This window comes from Ambystoma mexicanum, chromosome 12 (genome assembly GCF_040938575.1).
Source record: "Ambystoma mexicanum isolate Mex_15411 chromosome 12, UKY_AmexF1_1, whole genome shotgun sequence".
Lineage (NCBI taxonomy): Eukaryota > Metazoa > Chordata > Amphibia > Caudata > Ambystomatidae > Ambystoma > Ambystoma mexicanum.
In genome coordinates, this window is record NC_090936.1 from 1,040,995,355 (window position 1) to 1,041,021,247 (window position 25,893).

General features: G+C 46.9%; 1 protein-coding gene across 7 annotated transcripts in view; it reads left to right on the forward strand.

The window, feature by feature from the left end:
• IMPDH1 (inosine monophosphate dehydrogenase 1) overlaps positions 1 to 25,893 on the forward strand; it is a 971,605-nt gene that overhangs the window by 729,744 nt on the left and 215,968 nt on the right. For 4 of the 7 annotated variants that reach the window (XM_069629569.1, XM_069629571.1, XM_069629573.1 and 1 more), the window contains one exon: positions 20,191 to 20,307. In XM_069629569.1, coding sequence (XP_069485670.1) covers positions 20,191 to 20,307 — 117 coding nt within the window. The remainder of the gene's footprint in view (positions 1 to 20,190; positions 20,308 to 25,893) is intronic. The other 3 variants (XM_069629570.1, XM_069629572.1, XM_069629575.1) reach the window with 1 other exon arrangement.

Sequence of the window (25,893 nt, forward strand, 5' to 3'; positions counted from 1 at the left end):
CAGCCTCCATTTTGTGATAATCCTATCATTCCGCCGCATCGACCTGGCTCACCTGCCTTTGCGGCACTAAATCAAATCCCCCGCCCCTGAAACAGACTTTATCAAAACATTCATATTCCCCGCCTCTATCCGTGACGTGACTGTGCTGCGTAGGCAAACGCGCCCAGGCGTCTTCTACGCGACTCCACACAGACCCCGGAAATCAACACAGATCAGCTCACAATACAGCGCACCACAATTCGGAATATGAAACTGTACTTTGAAATCAAACCGCAAGATTGTAAATGTGGTAAAGTACATTTATTTGACATCAAATGTTTAGAGAATATTCAGCGATTTGCATTTTTATTTGCTCATGTTCCAAAAAGTTCGTATTGAGGAACGCGATGGTCCTTTGCTGTACACAGGGTCTTAGAGCATCTCACAATACAGCACCACAATTCGGAATGTGAAACCGTGGTTTAAAAGCAAACGGCAAGATTGTACATTTGGCAAAGTACGTTTATTGGACATCAAATGTTTAGAGAATATTCAGCGATTTGCATTTTTCTTTGCTCTCGATCCAAATTAGTTCGTCTTGAGGGAAGCGATGTTCGTGTGCAGTACACAGGGTGTTGGTTTACGATAAAAATAAGCTCTTCTGTCGCACTGATAATCGCATGGCTGTTCCAACAACGAGGCGCTAGGCCACCACAATGGTAGGTATGTTGCATCTAACCGTTAGTACCGCGTAAGGGCATACTTGTACTTGGCGATCGTCCCATAAAATGGTCAGGGTGGTAACGTTGTTCACGCGGAGAAGCAACTGGCGGCTGTAGAAGCCGTCCGCCGGTGTCTGGTACTCGTGACACAGACAGTAGTGAATGATGTACCTAAAAACATAAAAAATGAAATTAGTCTCACCATCAGATCCTTATTAAAATTATTCATTTCATAGCGAGGACAGCGCTACTGGGTGTACACAAGTGTTTAAAGGCGTGGCGAGGCATGGAGGGGGGGGGGGAGTGCAGGTGGAGAGTGGAAGGGCCCAGGACTGAGGTCGCAGACAGTGGACCAGTTGTAGCAGGGGAGAGGGAGAGAGAAAGCAGAAGCAAAGAGGAAGGTTTTGAGGTGCTTCAGTAAAAGCAGATGTTTCTCCTCAAGATAGTGCGCGGTAGAAAACAATATGCCACATAGAACGAACAAGTACAACTGAACCCGTCTTTAAAGCCACTGTATAGTAATGAAATTGCGGTATAAACTCATCAAAAGTTACTTACATTATATTTGCATTTTCCATTGTGTCTCTGTGTAGGGCAGACCCGAAACACCACTCCTTCTTTGCCGACGTTACTTCTTCTAATGAACGTGGCTCATCGTTTCGTTTCTGAAATTTTATTCATTATCTTTTCTTAGTCTTTCAGGATGGTCCCGGCCTGTCAAGGTCAAATCACAATAGAACCTTATATTGGGTCGTGGGCCGTTCCGCCACCCGAGCAAAACATCAAAGCAGCTGACCTTCACTTTGAGCGAGCACACATTTCTAGTTAGCTGCAGTTAGTTTTAGGGACATCTTGTCTGCGTGCCTTTTTTTTTATTGTCCCTATGGGTCGGCCATGTTTTTGCAATACGGAAACATTCTATAATTTTTGTAAAAATGATTTATATTACTGTTTGGTTTAATTGCAATGGGCCTGCAACATGAGGAGACTCGAGAGAACAGACAATCAAATTACAATCATTTAAACCGTGATGTGTATTTCTCAATGAGCTCTGCTTTAGGTGGACATGGAACAGAGGCAATGTTGGGTGGCAATGCAGTTGTCCCCTGCATAGGTTCGTTCACCACTCCATGTATGTGCCTATCGAGGACATCTACGATAAGTCTCTCAATAAACTCATATTGCATATCCTCAAACACTGGTTTGATCACCCATTGTTTACTTCTTTTAGTGAAGGCCTTATTGTAGCGAAGCGTCCCTAAAGTTCCGGTCGTCCTACTTTGTTGACGGCCAACATTATGGTTATGTGCCAAGACCGCTAAAAGAGTCCGATTTATCATGCCTTCCATGCCAAAATGCAATCTTTTGGGCCTGTACTTGAGGCACATATTGTGGAACACCTCCAAATCTCCTGTGTGGCAGAATTCCGTGAGTCCCCTCAAAGCTTTTGTTATAGTTTTATCAAATACAATCTTTTCAATGGCTTTGTGAGTGGGTGATGAAGGAATCAACCACTTCTTCTTCCGTGCCTCCTCTGTGGACAAATGGCCATGTTCACATTTGTGGAAATGCTCATTTGTCGACCATCGATGTACGTTGCTACAGTGCAACATTACTGACCGCCATTTTTCCAGTAGAATTTCCAACGACCCTTCACATGTTTTTGAGCTCCACCAAAGATGGTTGCTGATTGACTTGGACCACTGTGAAATACCTTGCAATTCTTTTTTTTTACCTGCAGCAGACAATTTTTTATTGATTGATTTTGCAAGATGCCAAACGTCAAATTGGTGATTTATATTTTTGTACTGTTCTCTCATTGTCTTGGCAATTGAAACGTGTCTGTCCGTGGCTATCAGGTCGATCACCATTCCCCGCGATTGTAGTTCTTGCAATGATGCTACAAAGCCAACTTTCTCCATGGCCACTGAGGATGTACTTTGTGACACCTGCACGACCACCGAACTCACAATTTTCTTACTTTCCATGTCCTGAAAGTGGTAGGTGCAGTACTTGGCTGAAAATCCTGGGCTGTCGCACTGTCCATCACCGGCTAGCCTGAAGCGTTTGCCCGCGAATGTACTTTCCATTGACATTTTTTCCATTCTCCAAGCTTCGCTGATGGCTGGAAATAGATAATCGGTTTGGTATTTGTAGAACTGACTTTTCGCAATGAAATGGATTCCCACAAACTGAAAGAAATACTGTAACTTTTTAAAACTTGAACCACTAAAAAGTGCGGCCGCTGCACAAAGTAGATTGCCTGCTGGCAGTTGCCCCAACATGGGTTGTGCAGACCATGCGAACGGATGATATTGTGTACAGGTGGCATGTATTTTAAGGTTAGTGCCTCGAATTGCACGAGTCACATTAATCAATGGCTCCCCACATACTTCCCCACCAACCGAATGCCCACATTTCATCATCATAATAATATCCATCAAACAGCTATCGAATACAATGAATTTGGCCTCTTTCCTTATACTTTCACTCTGCATCCCAGCTGGTTCGGCCTGTAACGTTGAGGACATGTCACTCGCATGAAAGGTACAATCTCTGATATCGTCTTCCGCTATGCTGAGTGATATTGATGGTGTTTCATTGTCGTCCACGTCATTCTCTTCCATTGCAACATCTGTTCCTTGTCCGGAGATGGGAGAAAAAAACAATGTCTTCAACTTTCGCGCGCTCTTATTTTTTGCGGGTGTGGATTCTGTGAATTGATCTCCGACTGCATCCAAACTACCAGGAGGACATTCACTATCAATGGCTGGTGGTGGTATAGCTCCGTTGTCAATCACTTCATATTCTTCCCATTGGCACGATGCATCTCCAGTCTCAAGTCCCTGCCAAAAGGTTTGACAAGCAACATCTCTCGTTCGCTTCACTGTCTGTGTAGATTTAGTTCTTACACCCACTCGCAACTAGAGGACAGATTAGAAAAGGGATGTTCAGTTTAAACACAACTTACAGTATTGAACTATTGACAGTGAAAGACAACATAATATAGTGAACAGGACACTAACCTTCTTTTGCTTTCTTTTCTTTGAAACTTTCTTGCCTCGAACTTCAACATCTGGACGCTGTTGCTCCGACTCGTGTGTGCATGTCTCCACTTCCTCTCGCGCTGCAACGACTATATTTTCATGATAAGCACATCCATCACTCACTGAGGCTCCATCGACTCCCTGAAACATAGAACTTTCATTAGTATGTATAATAATATTGAAAACACAAAATGTACTTGGGGACCAATACCCATACGTACATCTCAATAGCAAAACACGAATGAACGCATTGTGTAGAACATTCAAACGACAATAGTTCACGCATTGTTGATCTAGTTAGATTGAACTGTCAAGATCCATACCTCGGGCTCCGCATAGACTTCCATTGATGATATTATTGAAGATGACGCTTCAGCAACTCCCTGAAACACAGTAATTGCATTAGTATGCTTTTCTATTTTGTTAAAAAGAACATAAACTTTGAGCAGGCGTCAACGGCTCATCTAAATAGACCTGCACAAATGATCAGTTGTCTAAAATAAATAATGGATATGTAAATATGATTCGATTTGCTCGATCGTTGGAAGTGTCACCACCCAGAGATCTGCATCAACTACTAGGGGTGATGTTCTTGTAGAAGAAGCTCCGTCATCTCCCTGAAACATAGTACTTGCGTTAATAAAGAAGGAAGTATAGCGGATGTAATCACGTCATATGATTTCGCTTGATCGAACTGTCAGTATCCATACCTCGAAATGCATAAGAACATCAAGGGACGATGTAACTGCGGTGCACACTTCTGCAAGCTGTTGCGCCGACCCGTAACTGCATGCTCCCCCTTCTACTTGGACTAATGCTCCATCGACTCCCTGAAACATAGGACTTTCATTAGTAATGAACACAATATTGAAAAAAGAAGACAAATAGGAGGGCGACGACAGAAGGACATATCAATGGCTAAAAACGAAAGAAACGTACCTCGAGCATCTGAGTGACATCTACGGTTGTCGTCAATGCGTTGGACTCCTCAGCATCTCCCTGAAAGACAGTACTTGCATTATTTTGGATAACAATAATTATAACTGAAAACAAAGACTAGAGGACGAGTACAAGGGTGTACCATTAGGTAAAATAATTACACGATCAATTAAAACTATTGATTTACATGCCTAAAACAAGTCAGTGTCAGAATAGCTAAGTAAGATTACCCGATAGGCGCTTGAAGTGGCTGATGACTGCAATAACGACACGGATGGAGAATCTTCCGCCTTCATATTGAGTGGATACATAAATGGGGAAATTATTGTTAGCTACTGCTACACACTACCGCAAGGCCGAGAACTAGATCCGTAAACTTGACTCACCAGTGGAGGCATGTGGACGAATAGAGTGGGAATAGCGGTTGAGAGCAATTTTCGCCTCGCTCGCGGTGTTTTCTTCTTTATTAGCAATGATGTGGAGTACATGTCTGGGCTAAAGTGCCTGCTGCAGATGCGGTATCGATCACCCCTCTTGTCCGCAAAGACTTCTAGGACTCTACTTTCTAGCTCAGAGGCTGGATATCCGCAATATCGGACCCATCCTCTTATCTGATCTATTGTCTTAGGGAAAACATGCATTATAGTACCTTCAGATTTGTTATGGGTCTTCGAAGGGCAACCGCCAATGGAACAGGCAGGCATTATGGAAAGTTCTGAAAAGTAAAGATCAACAATTCTCTATGAATACCAATGTGTTAAAACAGTAAATGACACATAAAAGGTTCAATGCAAGGTCCGTTTTGGTTCTTGGAACTATACACGTTATTCACATGCGGATAAGTATTTCAATAACTTTCAAAAAATAGAAAAAGTAATTTGACTAAACTCAGAACATGTGACTAGTTCCTTGCATGTACTGTCGTGAACGAAAAGAAAACATGGATGCAATTTGATGACTACTAGCAAATAGATATAAATTAAAAAATTGGACGCAAAATGATTATGGTACATGGACTTACCTTGACGAACAAACAGTTAGATGCAGGGATCAGAGTAGTTTCTTGTCGTAGAACAGGGAGCAGTTCACAGGTTGCAAACTGACGAGTTTGCTCAAAGTGGTCACGGAAGTTCACAGAGACGAAGAGCAGATAACCAGCACCTTCACGGGTTGACTAGCAAAGCGCAAAGAAGTTCTCATTAGAAATATGAGGTGGGTTATAAAGAATTCGAACCAGGGGTGTGTTTGTGAATGAATGACGTGTATATGTCGTGGCATTATGTGGATTGCAGGGGGCCGTCCAGCGTGAGGGGGATGCTTGGCAGGAGACACGGGGTCTGGAGGTAGACATGGGAACAACAAACCCATGCTCTATAGACCACTTTGAAGTGTACATGGTCTTTGGCACCTCTTGGCCTTTATCGCTCCCTGACAGCTCCACTTGCCAGCAGCTCAAGTACCCCGGTGCGAACTGCCTTTGATAGGGCGGGGGGTGGATCGGGGCGGTGGTCGTGCAGACAAGACACAGGAAGACTCGTGAATGGAGACACACTTATGTGGATTGCAGGGGGCCGTCCAGCGTGAGGGGGATGCTTGGCAGGAGACACGGGGTCTGGAGGTAGACATGGGAACAACAAACCCATGCTCTATAGACCACTTTGAAGTGTACATGGTCTTTGGCACCTCTTGGCCTTTATCGCTCCCTGACAGCTCCACTTGCCAGCAGCTCAAGTACCCCGGTGCGAACTGCCTTTGATAGGGCGGGGGGTGGATCGGGGCGGTGGTCGTGCAGACAAGACACAGGAAGACTCGTGAATGGAGACACACTTATGTGGATTGCAGGGGGCCGTCCAGCGTGAGGGGGATGCTTGGCAGGAGACACGGGGTCTGGAGGTAGACATGGGAACAACAAACCCATGCTCTATAGACCACTTTGAAGTGTACATGGTCTTTGGCACCTCTTGGCCTTTATCGCTCCCTGACAGCTCCACTTGCCAGCAGCTCAAGTACCCCGGTGCGAACTGCCTTTGATAGGGCGGGGGGTGGATCGGGGCGGTGGTCGTGCAGACAAGACCCGTTTGCCGCAGGGCCTCACCAAGGAGAGGCCATCTAACTGAATGTAAGAGGATGGCTGCAGGATCTACTACATGGAAGGCAGGGGGGTGAGTTTATAAATACCTCACCCTCCCAGGAGAATATACACTAGATTCATTTAAAAAATCAAAACAACCATTGTTAAAATATATGTTGGGCTTTATTTTAGATTTTAATTAAACATAAATAATAAACATTACACATTGTAAAGTTGAGGTTGCAGCACATCGAGGGAAAATCCGCGGTATTGTCCACTGTCACTGGGGAAATGTTGTCTAATGGCAAGTACCGCACAGGCAGGTATTACTCTCCGAACGCGGTGTCCGAGCCTCCCGTGAAGCCACCAAGTGAAGCAACGATAGGCCACCAGCCTGTACCACCTGTGAAAAAAAAAGATGCAAACTGTATTAAACTGACCAAACTTTCTTATCAATGTCGATTCAGGTAACACATGTCATTTTTCTTAGAAAAAAATTATATCTAGAAAATGCACTATATGGAACCAATTTACATGCGTTCCAATGATATGTAAATGTAATTTTATATGTGGGAGACGACCATGAAATAGTGGTGGCATCACTGACATCACAAACAGAGTATACTTACTCGTTACTCGGATTACGCGGACGAACAGTGCCACGAAGTTCGTGCATAAGCACCATCATCATCCTCAACACTGTCCGTGAGAGGCAGGCTTCCCTGAACTCTGGCAGCTCGGTGATGCATTGCGGACTTTGCTCGCCTTCCTGCTGACTTTGCTCGCTTTCCGAAATGTAGGCCAAGCACCCGGAATTTTCACGGCAGCAGCAGTTCTCCTCCTCAGTTGGCATTAGCTCGCACCGATTGCACGTGCACCAGGTGGAGACGCCGTCCATGCGACATGGTCCAGGCTCTTCATCCGTTGACTGGTCCTCCCAACTGCCGTCCGAATCCCCATCGTTTTCGCGTGCTTGCCTTTCCAGTAGTTCTTCCTCGGTGTACTCGGGCTCGTACATATACGGCATTATTGTGGCCATTGTGCGGTAAAGATAGTAAAATAATTTATAGCGGTGGTACTGGTATCTGTTCACACGGGCTACAAGCGGCGAAGGTAGCTGACCAGAGCACTGAAACGAGTCACAGAATACTCAAAGTAACACAGAGAGAGGAATGGAATCGAAAATCTGCTGCTGTATGTTGTGAAACGGTCTGTTTATACTTATTGGGGAAAGAGGCGTCCTGCCATTTCCATGGCAACACGTCAATAGCTGAGGCGCAGCGATTGTTGACACGAGACGTGCTTGAAATGGGCAGTACGCGTCTGCTGATGTCAGGCTCAGGGGCGGGGGATTTGATTTAGTGCCGCAAAGGCAGGTGAGCCAGGTCGATGCGGCGGAATGATAGGATTATCACAAAATGGAGGCTGATTTCGAGTGCGATAAGGGGCGAAAAGTCGGGTAAGGTCCATAGGAAAGTTTCCTACGATCTACCGATTTATGCTTACAAACACATGGCCGACCCGTAGGGACAATAAAAAAAAAGTCCCGGAACTCTCCTTTAATTGTGGAGCAAATTTGGATTTCGATCTCAATCCTTGGGCGGAAAAGCTTGTTTGTTTTATTTGGAGTTCATGTAAGGTCTCATGTATTGGACTGTCTCCTCCTTCTTGTATAGTTCTCAGAGTATGTATGTTTGTCAAATCTTCAATGATCAATGGACTCTCCTTGTCTTTTCTTTCCTTAATTCGATAGTCTGTTACTTGAGTCGAAATATTTCTTTAATTTCAATTTCCTTACAAATTTAAATAAGTCCATGTGAACCTCTATATTATCAAACGTTGTGGTCGGTGCAAAAGTGAAACCTTTGTTTAATAATAATATTTCCTCTGGTTTAAGTTGGTGATTTGATATGTTGAGTATGAGGTCCTTCATTTGTTCTTTTTCGCTGCTTCCCTTGCTTTGGCTCTTGTCAATCTTCTGAAGTCTTCTGACGCTTCGGGATTTCCTGAGTCTACCACCCCCTAATTTCCCCCTCCTCCTGTGGGTGGGTGGTTGGTTGTTGGTGTTGGCAATAAAAAACGTACTTGCTTTTGGTTTTGGTAAGTAAGTCTGTTCCCTTTTTTGTACCTCTGTATTTGGTTTAGAAAACCTTGTCCTTCTGTTGTCTCAGTTGTCTCTCTTGAGATTTCTTGATCTCCTTCAGATTCTGCATCAGAGCTGCCCGGGGAAGTATTAGGTGTGAATTCATGCGAGGATGGTTTGCTGAGTGACTTATATTTACCATGGAAGGTGTACACCTTGTCAACTTCATAGTCCCTATTGTCTCTGAAAAATGTTCGCATTTTTCTTAGTTTGATCTCATCTTGATATTCTTTTAGGATCTCGAACATCTTTTGATAGTTTCTCTTTTGTCGCTTCAAGGGCTTTCGCTTCTTTGATCTTTCTTAGTTTCCTCAATTTTGACTAATTCTTTTATGTTCCCTGGATGCATGCTCAATTAGGATTTCCAACATGTTACATGAGCTTTGGTTCAAATTTTTCTCCCAAGAGTTAGCTAGGTCCTTATCTTCATCTTTTGTAAAATCGGGAAAGATTAATATTCTTAAACCTCTTGGGATCGGTTTCTTAGATATATAGTTATTTAAGGATTTGATCTCCCAGAATTTGTCTACTTCCTTTTTTGATAGTCTTTCTAATTTTACGAATTTGTATCGCAGATCTTCCCTTTGTTTGGGCAGGTTGGATCCGAATGCATGTGCATTACTGCCTTTTGGTGCAAATAGATTGATGGCATCTTCTCTATTCTCTAGATATTCTGCCATTGTGGTTTATTCTTGTTTCCTTTGGTGTTTGTTGGTCAGCCAGGTCCTGGGTGCCCTTCAAACAAATGATTGAGGAACCTTTCTGGTGTGGGTTTCCCAAGGGTTTGACCTCAGCGCCCTCTTTGTTTTAGTAATACGTTCACTGATTTTCGGGGTGGTCGCAAAAGACTGTAACGGAGTTCCGGTTCCTCTACTCCGTTTTGGTTGAGAAACAGTGTTTTGAGTTACTGTTTTTCTTCTGTGCCCTTATGGATAGGTGCAATAAGTGTTATCATAGAGGGCAATTCAACAAACATAACAATATGTTTGAATAAAAGATATCTATGTATTACAAAATCAAGAAAAAAGTTTGGTATACATATTTTTTTCTATCCATAAGGGCGCAGAAGAAAAACAGTAACTACGCCTTTCCGCCCACTCCCCTGATCCACAGGGTAATTTGCAAGATCAAGGAGTCTCATAGTTTCCTCATCATTCTGATTACTCCTTGATGACCGACCAGGCCATAGTTTTCGGAGCTCCTCAGCCTCTCGGAGGTGCCCCCTATACACCTCCCGACGGGCCCAGCACATCTTCTGGCACAGCAGGGGGGGGCAGAATCATCGATCCCGTGCCAGGGAAACTAGCCCTCACAGCGTGGTTCCTGAGCAGGTAACGCTTCGGCACCTTAGTCTCTCTTGGGCAAATCTGGAGATCATTCAGGGCGCCAGGAGCAAAGCCACCAGGGCCCAGTAGAAAAGCAAATGGACCAGGTCCTGCCACTGGGCAGACTCGAAGGGAATTGACCCCTTGGCCTGCAATTTGGACGACATGCTCTCCTTTTCGGTGCACCTCGCACATTCGGGCATACAGGTGGACACATGCCGTAACAAACCTTGCAGCCATTGGGGCTTACAGGAACTCGGAGGGAGGCATTTTTTTCCCTCCAACTCGATCGTCAAACATCTGACTGGCTTGCTAGGCTCTACCCGCCCGTCAAGAGACTGCACCCAGTGTGGGACCTTAACATAGTCTTGGGCGCCCTGGCGCACAAACAATTCAAACCAATGGCGTCCGTGGATATTAGGCTGGTCACCATCAAGACAGCCTTACTAGTTGGTCTTACCTCGGCTCGCAGAGTCGGCGAGATCCAGCCGCTGGTCGCCTCTGAACCATATACCACCTTTCGCAAGGACAAGGTAGTCAAGGCAACGCACATGGCATTTCTGCCCAAAGTTCCATCTGCATTTCACCTGAACGAAGAAATGGTCCTTCCTATGTTCTTTCCCGATCCCAAGGACGAAGCACAGAGTGCTGCACTGCCTGGATGTCGTACGTGCCCTAATATTCTACTTGGATAGGACCAAGGGCTCCCACAAGTCAGACGCCCTTTTGTCACTTTCGGCGGCTCGAACCCAGGCTATCAGGCCTCTAAGGGTTCCATATCCCAATGGATGGTCTCTTCCATCAAAGAAGCGTATGAGGGCCAGCACAAGCTGCTCCCGGCCAACATGCATGTCCACGCAGTCAGGGACAAGGCAACGGCCATCGCATTCCAGCATCATGTCCTTTGGCAAGTCATAAGCCTAGGGGCTGCTGTGTGCTATATAAATTTAATTAATAAGCAGGGCGGTCACTTGGGCCTCTCCCTCGGCTTTCTGCAAGCATTACTGTTTGGATGCCGGCTCTAAATTTGATGCAGCTTTCGGACAGGTGGGTCTCGGGAACCTATTTGCTTAAGCAGGGTCTCCTCTCCTTCCTGGGGCTACATTCAGTTGTAATTGCCCATACAGTATGGAGGAAAGGGGACGGACGTAAAAGTAATTCTAAGTTAGTCACAGTAGTGACTAACATACTCAGTCCATAGTCCCCTTTCCTCCATATGTCACACCAACCTACCCCCTAATAATACTGGTGTCATTAGGCAATGTTGAATCTATTGTCGACACATCATTGGGGACTGAGGTGTGGCGCTGGAGGGCGGAGTCGGGACAGCGCATGCTCCCTGGGCCGCGACCACGCTCGCCTCTAAATTTAAAGGGGAAGATTTTTTTTGGTGAAAAGGTTCTGTTTCCCGTCCCTTGGAAGGGATGCCCATACTGTATGGAGGAAAGGGGACTATGGACTAAGAGGAAGTTAGTCACTACAGTGAGTAACTTATAATTTTTACTGCGTTTTGCGCTTTTTCTTAGAGTTTACTCTATTTTTCCGGTCAATCGAGCCTCAAGCTCCATTGATTCATCATCCGACTTATGGGGACCCGTTTTTCAGAACTTTCTATGCCCCTGGAGGGCGATTTATTGTCTAGTTCCCTTCTTGGAGGATTCCAGAAGATTCTTTGAGGCCTACGCCGCGTGGACATGGCTGAGGATAAAGGAGACGATGCCTCTGTTCAGGGTCTGCGCAAGAAGAAAAGAACCTGAAGTTTGGGTCCTCCCGTCCCCTGCACACTGTTTAAGATTGCCAAAGAGGCGGTTAATAATTTAACATGAATAATAGTGATCCAACTTGTAGTTCAAAACAGAGATGCTTCATCAAATATTACGCATCAACAGGTGATTTAAAATCATAGATGGTTTAATCATAATTTATGTGTTTTTTGCTTCTACATTTGTTTATGTCCAATATTGAAGGCCGACACATTTCGAGGAGGTCCCTCTTCTTCAAGGGCTCAATGGAACTGTTGAATCACATACATGTAAAGAAATAGAGTAGATACTGTGTTACAAGTCCAAACAGTAAAACTCATTGGTCTCTTAATGTTACAAAGCAGGCCGCACTGGAGAAATCACATCAGTGGCCAATCAAAATAGTTAAAAAATGAAACCAGCTAGTAGTCCCCAGTGTCAGTCAGATGTTGCTCATTGTGCATGGCTGCTATATGCAAAGAGTTATGTGACGGCAGCCTACGTAGTTATACTGTTAACATATAATAAAGGATTTTAAGCAATGGAAGCGTAATGAAAAAAGGTGGAATTACCTCAATCACCATAGTGTCTGTAAAAGAAGAAATTAAAGGTAACTGAAGAATGATGTCAGTGATGTGGAAAAGTGCAGAACAAGAAGGTTTCTGAAAGAAACGTGACTGTCTGTTTTTACAGTTGTTTTGATTCAAACTCACCAATGGATGCAAGATATACATGGAATCCATAATGCTAGTTAGTCAAACTTGGGTAATGAAGAAAAGTGTTGATCGGAGCCAACTGTTCAGTAATCTGATCTGGCCTGGATGTGGACTACAGAACCTTTTCCTGGACGATGGGCACTTCCCGTGCCTTTACTGCCTAATTCCGACCTAACGCACGTGGAGGAGACCGGTGCATTCTGCAAGGATATGGTGCCCTGCACCTTGAAGGACCGTTGCAAGCGGCTATCTGAGTAGCTGCAGACGAAGATCCGGGGGCAGCAAGCCTCACCCAGCAAGAGGAAATCTGAGCGGTCTTCGAAGACCTTTGAGGGTGCTGGCGACGGGGGCCTAACCTATAAGGCAAAGCACCACATGCCCGCAGGCACTGGAGCACCGTTGGGACAGGCTCCTCAGCAGCCAAGTCAGAAACAGCATCTCTGGCACCCTCAACCACGAGCCAACACTCCGGGTCAGCGAAGAGGAAGTCTGACCATTCGGGTAAACTTCTGGAGAAGTCCCAAACGACTCCAACGGAGAAAGCCAAGGGGGTGCGAGTGCTGCCCACCCCCCTGCCCCCCCACAGTGAAGGCCTCAAGCGCGCCCAGGGTTGTGAAAGCCAAGGTCCACCAGGCGAAGTCCTCCCTGGAGGGAGTGGTGGTGTCCCTGCCGAAGGCTGCGGATGCAGATTCGCAGGAGGTGGCCCCTAAGATGAGTTTCCCCTACCTGCTCGGAGGGAACCTGTGCTGTCGGGGGAACCCCCTGTCAAGAGGAGTCCATCCTTCACCGCCATCCCCTCCTCTGAGGGCCGATATGGAACCAGATGCGACGACGGGTACGGACGACCGGGTGTACCTCCCGTCGCCAGGGCCTCTCCCCCTGACGAGATTGGCTCGTTCCGTGCCATGATCGCTAGGGCCTCAAATGTTTCAACTGGCCCCAGAGGAGAAGGAGGGGTTCCTGTACCAGTGCCGGGAGGCCAAGAGGGAGACAGTGCTTTCAATTCCTCTATTGGATGACATTTGGGACGAGGGACTTTCCTTTGAAGAACCAGTCATCGGCCCTGGCGAAGAGGGACAAGTACAAGAAGTACAGAGTGCCGGACTCTGCACTCAAGTGTCTCAGATCCCAACTGTCCCCGGAAACAGTGGTCTCGGTGGCGAAGAAGTCTTCCGGATCTTCGGCATTGACGTCCTCTTTCTCTCCCCCTCCCTCCCCCACTCCCCCCAGACTGCGAGGGGAAGAAGCTAGACGCCATGGGGCGATTGGTCATGTCGGCAGCGACGATTAAGGCGGCCAATTCCTTGGCCATCGTGGCCCGTTATGACGGAGCTGTGGTTAAAGATCTCTCCCCTCCTGTACTTCCTGCCCGATGACAAGAGAGCAGAAGCGGTGGAGATCCTGCAAGAAGGCGAGGTGGCATCAGACCATGCCATCATGGTGGCCACAGACCTCACCAACACAGGTTTGCGTCAGATGGGTAACAGCATTTGCCTTAGTCAGCGGGGTTGGTTTAGGGCCACAAGCTTCCGCCAGGACGTACAGTCGACGGTGTTGGACATGCCCTTCGACGGGGACAACTTATTCGGCAAGACACTGGACGAGTTTCTTCTGGCCATCAAGGTGGATACCGAGACGGCTCGGGTGTTGGGCACGCGACGGCTGTCCTTTCGGACTGCCGGAGGAAAGTCCAAGTGATACTCCAAGGTTTTTGGTGGTGGCTCATCATCCTATCGTACTTACCTGCTGTAATATATTCCTGTATCAAGTGGGCATACTGTAATGGCACCACAATGCCCACGGGTAGATGTGTGCTTTGTAAATTCAAATCAATCGACCGTCCCGCTCTTCGGCTCAGGCGGCCTACAGGGGCCGCAGCAAGTCAGGAGGTGGTCTGTCGTCGCCAAGGTCCCCAAGGCAGCGCCCCAATGGCGATGCAGGATTGAACCAGCCATGACATTGGGCCCCCACCCACGCACCCCGGTGGGAGGCTGGCTGGCGAACTTCATCAGCGTGTGGAAGTCCATCTCCGACCGTTGGGTGCTGGATGGCCTGGCCCACGGGCACACCCTAGAATTTCAACTGAAGTGTCTGCGCATTCCACCAGGTACCAGGAACGAAAACCGCTTCCCTCAACTTCTGCTGGAGATGTGGGCCATGCTAAAGAAGGGCGCGATGGAACTCGTCCCAAAAAGGTTCTGGGGCTCCGGTGCTCCGGAGTGTACTTACGGTACTTTCTCGTCAGAGCGAAGACTGGTGGTTGGAAACCCATTGTAGACCGCCGCCGCCTCAACAAGTACATCAGATCCCAGAAGTTTCGGATGATCACCCTTCAACACGTGCTAGTACAACTGGAAGGCGATTTCCTATCGTTGCTGGACCTGGAGGATGCCTACTTTCACATCCCCATTCACAGGGGACACCAAGTTGCTGCGCTTCGTGGTCCAAGGGCAGCATTACTAATTCAAGACCCTCCCCTTCGGATTAAAGTCGGCACCAATGGTCTTCACCAAGTGCCTGGCGCCAGTTGCAGTGTGGCTGCGCCTGCAGGGGATTCACGTCTACCCTAACCTGGACGATTGGCTCATCCGAGCGAAGTCTAGAGAGACCGCCATCAAGCACACGACGGGGACCGTACGGCTGCTCACGGAACTGGGGTTTTCGATAAACTTTAAGTCCTGCTTGGTGCCATCGCAGGACGCGCTGTTTCTGGGGCCCCGGCTCAACACGGTGTCGTGCCTGGCGTCCCAGTCAGAGCAAAGAATAGTGGCTATCCTTGGCAAGGTACGACTTTTGACCCTGAAGATCGCAAGGGTGAGGTCCATTAAGTTCCTCCTCAGCATGATGTTGTTGTGCATATACCTTGTGCGCCTGTGCAGGCTGCAGATGCGACCGCTGCAGGAGTTCCTCGACGTCCGTTTGATCCAGGTATTGGGAAGCTTTGACGACAAGAACACCCTTGAGAGTTTCCGTCAGCGGGCACCGACTTCCAGACCCCCACTCATCAGGAGATGGTCACGACGGATGCATCCCTGGAAGGATGGGAAGCGCACACCGGTCATCTCCACGAAAGAGGCCTGTGGCTACCGGAAGAGAAGTTGTTGCACATCAACGTTCTGGAGCTATGGGCAATGTTTTCAGCCCCTCAAGTCTTTCCTTCTGTCCCTCAAGGGCAAGGTATTGCAGATCTTCACAGACAACATCACCACAATGTTTTACATCCAGAAGCAGGGGGCACCAGACCCCCGATGCTCATCAAAGAAACGCAGGAATTATGGCGATGGGCCGTTGCCCACGAGATATTCCTCGTCCCATTTCACCTGGCAGGTGTGAAGAACACCTGTCCCGACTCTCAGCAGGGAGCTGCGCTCGTGCCACGAGTGGGAGCTTGGGTGGGACCAGGTGGATCTTCTTGACGATGGGGCAATCCCCACATCGATCTGTTTGTGACGAACACCAAGTGCCGGGGGTTCGCCAGTAGGTTTCCCAGCCGGGGAGCACGGTGGGGGGATGCATTCTCCTTCCCATGGGACGGCCTGTTACTCGATGCGTTTCCCCCTGCCCCAACCCCACCCCCTTGCCGTTGCTTCTGCAACTCATCAATCAACTCAGACGGTCCCGGTGCAGGATGAACATTGCCGCACTGGCGTGGCCGAGGCAGATATGGAACCCGGACCTTCTGGACACGTCGGCGTCCCCTCCAGTCAAGCTTCCGGCAGATGCAGATCTTCTCGCCAGGGAAGGAGGCACAATTCTGCACCACGACCCAGGGTCACTGAACTTGCAGCCCTGGCTCTTGCAGCGCTAGAGTTTGGTGTATACGATCTCCCGGCGGACTGTATGGAAGTGCTTGCTAAGGCCAGGGCTTAGTGTACACTGAAATGCTACAGACATAAGTGAAAGAGGTTTGCAGTCTGGTGCTGCGCACTGAAGCTTGACCCTCTACGGATTACGGCTCCGCAGGTTCTGCCGTACTTGCTGTCATCGTTCATCTGGCAGCTATCTCCCGCTACACCAGAACTCGGACGGTCGTCATGGTCACACCGCCTGGTCAATGAGTTCATCAAAGGACTTTTCAGTTCGTTCCCGCCGGTGAATGCTCTGGCCCTGGCATGGGTGCTCAATGTGGTGCTGACTAGGCTCATGGGGTCCCTGTTTGAGCCTATGCGTTCGGCACCGCTGAAGTTTTTATCGAGGAAGACCGTGTTTCTTGTGGCCATCACCTCCACGCGACGAGTGGGAGAGATCCAGGCCCTCTTGTAAACCTCCTTACTTGACATTCCCGAGATGAGGGTGGTGCTACGGACGCACCCTCCTTCATTCTCAAGGTACCGTCAGACTTCCATCTCAACGAACCCTTGGTTTTACCTGTTTTTTTTCCCGCCTCCTTAGTCGCTGGCTGAGAGGACCTTGCACTCTCTGGATGTGGCTAGAGTGCTAAAGTTCTACGTGGACCACACAAAGTTTTTTCAGAAGACATCACAGCTGTTTGTGAAGTTTGGCCCTGTGAACCAAGGGAAGGCCCTCAAGGCGTCCATTTCCAGGTGGCACTCTGGCTGCATCACCCATTGTCACTGGTTGGCAAACCGACCGTTGCCTGGCCGTCCGAGCCCACTCGACCAGAGCGATTGCTGCAACTACTGTCTGGTGTGCCCCTGCTGGACATCTGCAGGGCTGCTATGTGGAGGTCGACGCACACCTTCACGAAATTCTATTGCGTCGACTGGGATTCAAGGGAGGAGTCCAGAGTCGGCCAAGCAGTGCTGCGCAACCTGTTCGCTTTAAGGGGGAGCCTGGTGAGGAGGTAAGAGATGCTTAATGTTGAGCCTTGACACCTCCCGTGGTTGTGCATGTGTACTGCTCATTCATGATCTTGTGAATCCATGCCAGACCCATGCTGTAGAACAGTTACCTGTAAGTAACTTGTTCCTTATTCTGAGTTTGTAGAAAAAATAATCACTGTTTGGCCACAAGCTGTAAGGCTTGTGAAGGGCAGAGCTCCAAGCAGCTCTGCAAAAAAGCAGCTGCTGCAAGTCTCCAGTGAGAACAAGAAAGCTACAGACAAGAGGTAAGTACCCCTTCAGTCAAGACAGTCCCTTAGGTTGGAAGATGATCCAGCTGGATTCTGTTCTGGTTGCAGTCCTGCAGTTCCTGGGCCTCAGTCGTGGGGACAAAGGGAGGACGTCTGGAGGACTCCTGCACTGCAGTTCGAAAGGTTGTGGCGGCGGCAATGGGCTCTTTCCAAATCAGCTGCACTTTGCAGTTTCAGGTAACGGTTAATAGCACCACTACGTTTCTTGAACACTTGATGGGCTTCCCTTGGTTCTGGGGTCCAGCACTCTGAGGTGGCTCAGGCTTGGGTCGTCCTGCTTCGGGAGTGTCCTCAGGATCTTCATGGAGCTCAGGTCCGGCTTAAAGACGGTACACTCATTTCTGGTGTTTCTGACCCCTGGCCCTCGGTTCTAGCAGCAGCAAGGAAGTACAGCCAACATGGAGAGGGGTTCCAGCAAAGTTCGTCTTGGGGTCAGTTGGGCCCACCAACCCAAGGCAAGTAGTCTGTTCTAGGCTTCTCTAGTCTATACAAAGTTGGAGCTTAGCACTGCAGCAGGGCTTCATAGGGCAGTTTAACGGTCCAGGAGGGTACAGCAAGCTTCAAGTTCTTTCGTCAGAGGTTTCTTCCCATAATCGATTCGGCCTTCTGTTGAAGAGACCTTGCCTTTTATGTAGGTGTCTCCCATTCATGCACAGCCTAGCTGTCACTCGCACAGCAGGGTGATTGTCCTCCAAGGACCGCTAGCCATCGAATCATGACTGGGTGCATTCAGTTAACCAAGGAGACTAAGGACGGGGAGTTTCGGGCACCTGCCTCGCTTCCTGTCCTGCCGTGCACACTGGAGCTGGAGGCGGGTTTCAGCACTGAAACCCGCCAAAGGCAAACTAACAAAAGGGTTAAACCTGGTTTGGCGTGCAGAGTAAAACGCAAGAAAGATCGCACAAGCAATAAATTGCGAAAAAAGACTGGGCCACTTTGACAAAAATGGGCACCCATGGGTGCAATACTGCAGCTGAGGATTCAGCCTGCGGTAAAAATGCACAATGGTGGTAAAATTTAAACCACTTCCACCAGCTATTAAATGAAGTGAGGTTAACATAAACAAATGTAAGAAAAGCAACCAGTGGGGGTCTTTTTTGACATCACTCTTTTATCCTCCGCGACTCTAAATATAATACCCGCTTCTTTGTGTCGCAGTGGTGCGTGCAGAAAAACGAAGACAGAGTTCCCCTACTTTGTTTGTTAGTACTGAGTGTCTCTCAGAAGGGACGCGACGCGTGATGCAGGACACATGAATTTGTAGCTGAGGCTACGGTACGAGTCTGATGGGACTCCAGTAATTCGAATACGTTATTAGAGAGGTTATTCTTGAACACCAAACAATAGTAACTTGCACTGTATTGCCCAGATTTGAGAAAGGCACGACAAAGGTGCCGAAACACGTGTTATCACTATGGGCTACCTAATCTTAATCAAAAGATAAATCTATTTGGCGCTGTAATAGATGGGTGCAGAAACCCTCTTGTTTCTTCAGTATAAACAAATGTAACATGAGTAAGTAGGAAAAGGGGCTACTGAGTAACCCACAGTACTTCCACATAAGATGGGGTGTACTGGACCTACATAGGAAAAACAGGTAAGTAAAGTCAATTTCACTTTACTACTCTTGGGAACGGTAGTATGCCCAAGAGAAGGTATTTAAACCTTATGAGGCATCCAAAGAACTTATTTGACACTGCACTGAAGGTGCTGTGTTACAATACGAAAGGTAGTTGCCTCTGGAGTTTCAGACTCCAAAAGTAAAAGAAATAGAGTCCTAATCAGATCAAAAATACAGAAGAGTGAAAAAGGTCTTTCACTCCAGGATAAAAAATGTAAAGCTCAGCAAAAGAGCTGGATGTCTCCCATGATTGTAGAGAATTATCACAGAAATTAGAATTCTCCCCAACAGAAACCAACCTTTAGAAGTCATTATAAAGACCGTGTCCATTGCATCAATTCAAATATCTCACCCTTGCTTTTGAACTCCCAACAGAGTTCAGGTTGGGCAGTCCAGGTGGCTTGAGTGCCCCACCCCCTTTTGAAAGTCATGGAATGCTGTTGTACGTCCTGTTTCCTGCTCTAAACCATGTTACCAGGCATTGTCTACATTTCCACACTAGCATGTTACCCTTTAGTTCCTTACAAAGTGGCTTATGAAGAACACAACCATGTGGGAAATGAACCTTTCCATTTGGTATTGAGTTGATAGGCTGTTAATCCATTGAGTGCTAAGGTCGTGTATGTTAGTTCGGACTTGAAGTATAAAAAGCGGTTCTTGTTTGGACACTGATGGGACCCCCACAGACTTGTATTTTAGAGATCCATATTTTGTTTACAGCTTAACAGCATTTGTAGTTGGAAGTGTTTCATCTTTGAATTCCATTTTAAGGCTCACTTTTTTGTTTCCCCAGTAGTGACTGCTGCACAGGCCAAAAATCTGATCGATGCAGGTGTGGATGCCCTCCGTGTGGGGATGGGTTGCGGATCCATTTGCATCACGCAGGAAGGTGAGGACACTCGACTGTGTGGTTAAGTGAATTTCTTTTCTAGAAAGTTAGGTTTTGGAACAATTGTTGCCTTTTAAATATGCTCTCCTCTCTTTTTGGCCCATTGATTGTGTGTTGATTGGCATGCCATGATTAATTTAAGCAGTCGCTCAATTGTGTGGAATTTGCATACTTCACGCATTGATTGGGTAATGTTACTGGTGTTACATGGTCTTAGTGAATCTGCTTTCTCAACTCCTTTCTTCTAGTCAGCAAATTGCTCAGCAAAACATATACCCTTTTGTTACGACAGGTTTTCTTAAGTCCACCTAAGGGCTTACAAAAACCATTCAACTGAGGCAGTGCAAGACTCCACTCTTTGTCGAAGGCTGTACCACCTGAGTGCAGGGTAGCGTAGACTGAGCAGCCAGGCGTATCCTAGGAGGGAGAGAGTGCTGTAGAATCAGTACAATTGAAATGGTAATACAAATGGTCCAAAGAAACACAAACACTATGTAAAAATACATGAATATATATATTCATGTATCGGGTAGGCCCAGATAAAGCTAGGGGTAAGTACTATCGCACATTATGTAATCACAATGATCAAAACAATGCTTGAAGCTTCACACACCAAAGCATAAACCTTATTTGGAACACCTAACGGTAGTTCTAGGAAGTCAAAACCTTTTCATACACATTCAGTATAGGTCACACCTATTCTTGGGATAAAAGCCAATGGTTACTTTCACAATTACATTCAGTAATGAAAGTGCAGTAGACCCTACCAGTTGTACAATGAGCAACAAATCACATTATCGGTCAACTTTTTGTGAATAGTGGAACACTTATTCCAGTTACAGTAAAAACCAATAACGACATTTGTGATAAGTTATACTAGGTGAGTAAAACCTAAGGATGTAATATTCAATTACAGATGCTTTTGATATCAGTGAAACACAGATTGAAATGAGCAGTAACTCTTGTAACTTATAGTTGGATGGCACACAGCGAACTCAAGGTAACTAAAACCCACATTCTTTTCAACCTCCCAATGAAATCCAGGTTGGATCATTCCCATCTATACAAGTACCTTATGTATGACTTATGAGGGACAGTTGGAACCAAAGACTGAGTCGGTCTACAACAGCACATGGAAAGCACAACCCTATGTTACACTTCACTGAATGACTGTTATTCTTGGTATTCAACAACCTATTATAGACTTATTCTGGACAGGCTAGCAGCAAGTCGGGGGAAGCAAGACCCAGTTGGTGGTGGTGGGGGGACGCTCATACAATTATCCTAACAGGAATAATCTGGTGAAACCAACACATTACATTTTGGAAGAGGCACAACCTAATCACAGGAGAATATACCTTCACATCTACTTTATATTAGAATGGTAAAACTGTTTCTAAGGATATAAAGATCTTAACCATACTTTTAAGAATAGTGCATCACACATGCAAGGTAAGTAAGCACTTTTGTAACTGTTCACTCTCAGTTGGTTTTCAACCAACACTTTTACAAGTAACTTTTAAACACTTATTTTCTTTTCTAGGCAAAGGCCCAATACCTTAAGTCTTTCCCTTATTCTTGGAGCATGAGTGTTTTCAGTGGCACGGGAGGGGGCGGGGAAGGTCAGGGGATCACTAGGATCTAGTGAGCAACAGTGTCTGAATAGGTTCTTAAGTAGCAAAAGTCAGAGTTTCTTAGGTAGACTGGGCCAATAGGTGAGTACTTTATTGCTGAGTTGGAAGAGGGTCTGCAGGCTTACCAGAAGACACCCTAGCAGGATTCGAGCAATGGATGAGAGGCCTCCCCATCACAGAAAACATCCCACAGCTACACAGAAATCCTAACCGATTTAAGATAATTACATACCCAAGTCAACACAGTACCTCAGCATTGAATATTTTGCAGCAGGACGACTTCGGGATCTGCAGCAAAATACCTTGTCAGTGGACTCCTTGTCGTGGTGACTGAAAACAAGACCGCAGAAGAGGCTTTGCAGCAGGGATCAATGGAGAAGGCTCTAGGCAGGGTTTTCCTTGCGGCTGAATGTGGATTTGGCACCTTTTCAAGGAGCACAGAAGACGGAACATTGCGGTTTAATTCTCGTCGTTCGAGAGGTCCAGCACTCTGTTGAGGGGACTTTTTGGACTTTATTCCTGTCTCTGGCGATCCACCAGGATGCCCACTAAGTTTCAGTGAGATTCAGAATTCGGAAGACCGTGCACCGCACAGTGGCTCGAGGTCCCAGAGGATTGGGGTATTGCAGCAACGCAAGGTTGCAGCAATGCATGCGATGGCTCAAAATGCGTGTCTTGAGTCTAGTGAGTCTCACAGGCTCTGGGTTGTCGTTTTCGGAGTCCCCAGGTTGATTGAAGGAAGGGCTTCAGCAGGCTCCGGTTACACAGAAGGCTCTCTGGTCACTGGTAATCATTTGAGCAGCTTTTCCTTCATCCTCTTGGATTTCGGTTAAAGTCAAATTGTCTTCAGTTTCCAGGTTCGCAGTATTTAACAGCAACTACAGCACAACTTCTGCATTCTCTCCCCGCATTTTACAACAAAGGGTGGTCTGGTTGTCAGTCAGCCCACCACTGGGATTTGTCCCAATTCAGGCAAGGAGGAAGACCGAGGGCTGTGGAGTTTTGGACTCCTCCCTTGCTTCCTGCCTTCAGACAGACTGGAGCCTGGGTGGGGAGTCCAGGGGACCCCTGCATGAAGATAATCGCACAAAGGAATTTCCTGCCCTGGATGTCGGTGGAAGGAACAAAGGACACGAAAAACCAAAATGGCAAAAAAAGATCAGGGCCATTTTGGTAACAATCGGCACCCTTGGGTGCCTTTACTGCAGCTGTGAACACAGCCCGCGGTAAAGGTGCATGTTAGGGAGAATTCTCTGTAAAGGCTAATTTCCCAAACCTAGTGAGTCCCCCAGCAGCTTTGCTGGATTTTTTGGGGTTTATTTTTTTTCTCCTGCTAAGAGTGGGACTCTTTTCCTCCCACTCTTAGACATGATTGAGGTGTTCCTTTGACTTTGTATGTGTTTTATGGACTATGGGGTCCTTTATCCATAGGGCTTAATGTGTTTTTGGTATATGGGTTACACAGCACCCACCGTGTCGTAGCGACCCCCAAACATAGACTCCATACCCTGGGACTGACTACTGTCTACCAGGGCATGTAAAGTCACCATTGGCTTTACTAGTCTCAAATTTTGAACAGAACCAGTACAAACCATCCTATTGTGGACGTACTGGTCGGGGCAATTCGATTGCCCCGGGGTCTGTTGTTCGAGGGGGCACTGTCCAGTCCCCCCCCCCCGACCGCGTTTTGGTGGGATTTTCCCATTGTTCGAGGCTGCCACTTTTTAAAATAGCCTCTAACATACCGCCGGTTTATTAAATTAATATAAATTCACCGGTTGGTATTTTTTGCCGAAATTTGGTTCCAAAATGGCGTTTGTGTTCGCTTCTGTGACTCCAACCCAAGTCGAGCCCTTTGTTCCACTTTTTGGCGGGCTTCTCCACAGAAGCCTCCAAAAGTGGTGCCACTCTGTCTGGGTACCACAGGGGGTGAGGGAGGGGGTTTAGGCACCCTGGACTGAGTTGCCTCGGCAACTCAAGTCACACTCTTGTGTGATTGGCCCGGCTCACCACTTAGCATGTTTGAGTGACAGCTAGGCTGAATGAATGGGGGTTTTCTGCATAAAAGCAGGGCTTTGGGGACTGGAACTTCAGAAGTCGCCACAGGGCCTAAAGAATCCGAGAAGGGAGAAGCCGAGCCGACCTGCAACGACGATGCTACCGGTGGAGACCTGCGGAACCGTCTCACCACTTTTCCCGACGACCAAGGAGATCTCCAGTCTGGAGAGTCTTCTTCCTTTGACTGGTGGGGATAACCAGTTTGCCCGTCTTTTCGCCTTCCTGGACCATCCCGTGGTCGCCTTGCCCAGGCCAAGCACCCCGGCAACCGGAATACCACAGTTTATCACTACCGCGAAGAAAACTGTGGTACCTTGTAACCGGGAAACTCTGCGGCTGGTTTCTTCCCTGGCAGTGCAACGACCTTCAGCTTTCCTCCACATCGAGACCTCTTCCTCTGGACGAAACACTGACTTGCACCTGCTGCTAGGAACTTCCCCCGCTGAAGCGTTCTTCCCCCGCTGAAGCGTTCTTCCCACTTTCAGGTACTGTGTCCCGCCTGGCTTCCCTTGCGACAGATCGTTCGGGGTGACAGTAAATCCTCGACTTTCTAACCTGGGTTAGCCTGGGACCTGTTAACTAACTTTTCCTGACTTGATCTCAATCTTTTGTGAACTTTCTACAAAGTCTCTTTGGGCATAACCCCACTGTGTGATCCTGGACACATTTTGCTTGCTCTCTCTAAGAGAGGGCCTGGCATTTGAACTTCCTTGCTCTCCAGTAGACTTTGCCTAACCAGCCTCACTGTGGTTCTTTGAAAAGTATTGGAATTTGTGTGCTTCCATAACTCTGCCTTGTTCCCTCCCTTTTTAATAACTTATTAGAGTGCCATCATGTTAAGCGCTCACCTCTGTCTGAAAATAAGTGGTGTTTCTCATTAAGACTTGTCTTATAAGTAATTAGGGTTGTATATATAATAGTGACTGTGTGTTGAATTTACTTCTTTGTGCTAGTGTAATTTACGTGTGTCTTTAAATAAATTCTATACTTTTACACCAAAGTCTGGTCAGTGTTTGCTTATGCTACTGTATCTCTGTACCTATTGTGTATACTCTATATACTTTATATACTGCCTAACTCATCTTGAGAGAAGTCTGACTGCTCAGCCACAGCTACCAGGTAAATCTGGGTGGTACAGACTGCTACCAATTGGGTTTACTGCCAACCACCTGTAGGCCTAAATCTTTTTCAGTGGTCCCTAAGGGAACTGCACAGGTTTCTGCCTAACAGTGCACCAAATTAATACAAGAGCTCACTGCCACCAGCCATTGAAGGTAAGCTTGTCCCTGTAACAGAATTGTTAGTTTTAGTGTGAAAGGGGATACATTGTATCTTCCCAGCACTACACATAAATTGGGGCGTTAAAGCGATCCGAAGATCCTTTCTACCCTTGGGAACTCTAGTTCTCTCAAGGTTAGCCAGAGAAAGTTAAAAGGGGAGCCCTGTCATGTCCAGTCTTCAGTCCAACGCAGGAGCTGCTGAGCCCCACATTCCCACTAAGATGTTGGCTCTCAACTGAACTAAACAGCTAAGTTCGAGAGACCTTAGGGGGGAAAGGGGAATGTGGAGAAAATTACAAACTCAGACACTGGATCCTCAATCTTCATTAGGTCTCTGCATAGGTGAGAAGTTATACAACATTCAATGCACTTTTAACTTACTTTAAACACTTATATTTTAATAACAACCAAACTCTACCTGAAATTCATCTTCATATGCCTAGAGGAAGATTTAGTCTTTTATATAATTCAGTTTTATTGGCACTTCAATAAACCCTACTCAAGATGCTGAAATATCACCAGAACCCAATTTGGGAAAAAACACTTGAGTTCCAAATGATTCAACCCATCTCTCTAAATGAAAGTTTTAGACTCCTTCTAAAGCTTCTGGATGCAGCAAATATTAAATGAGTTCA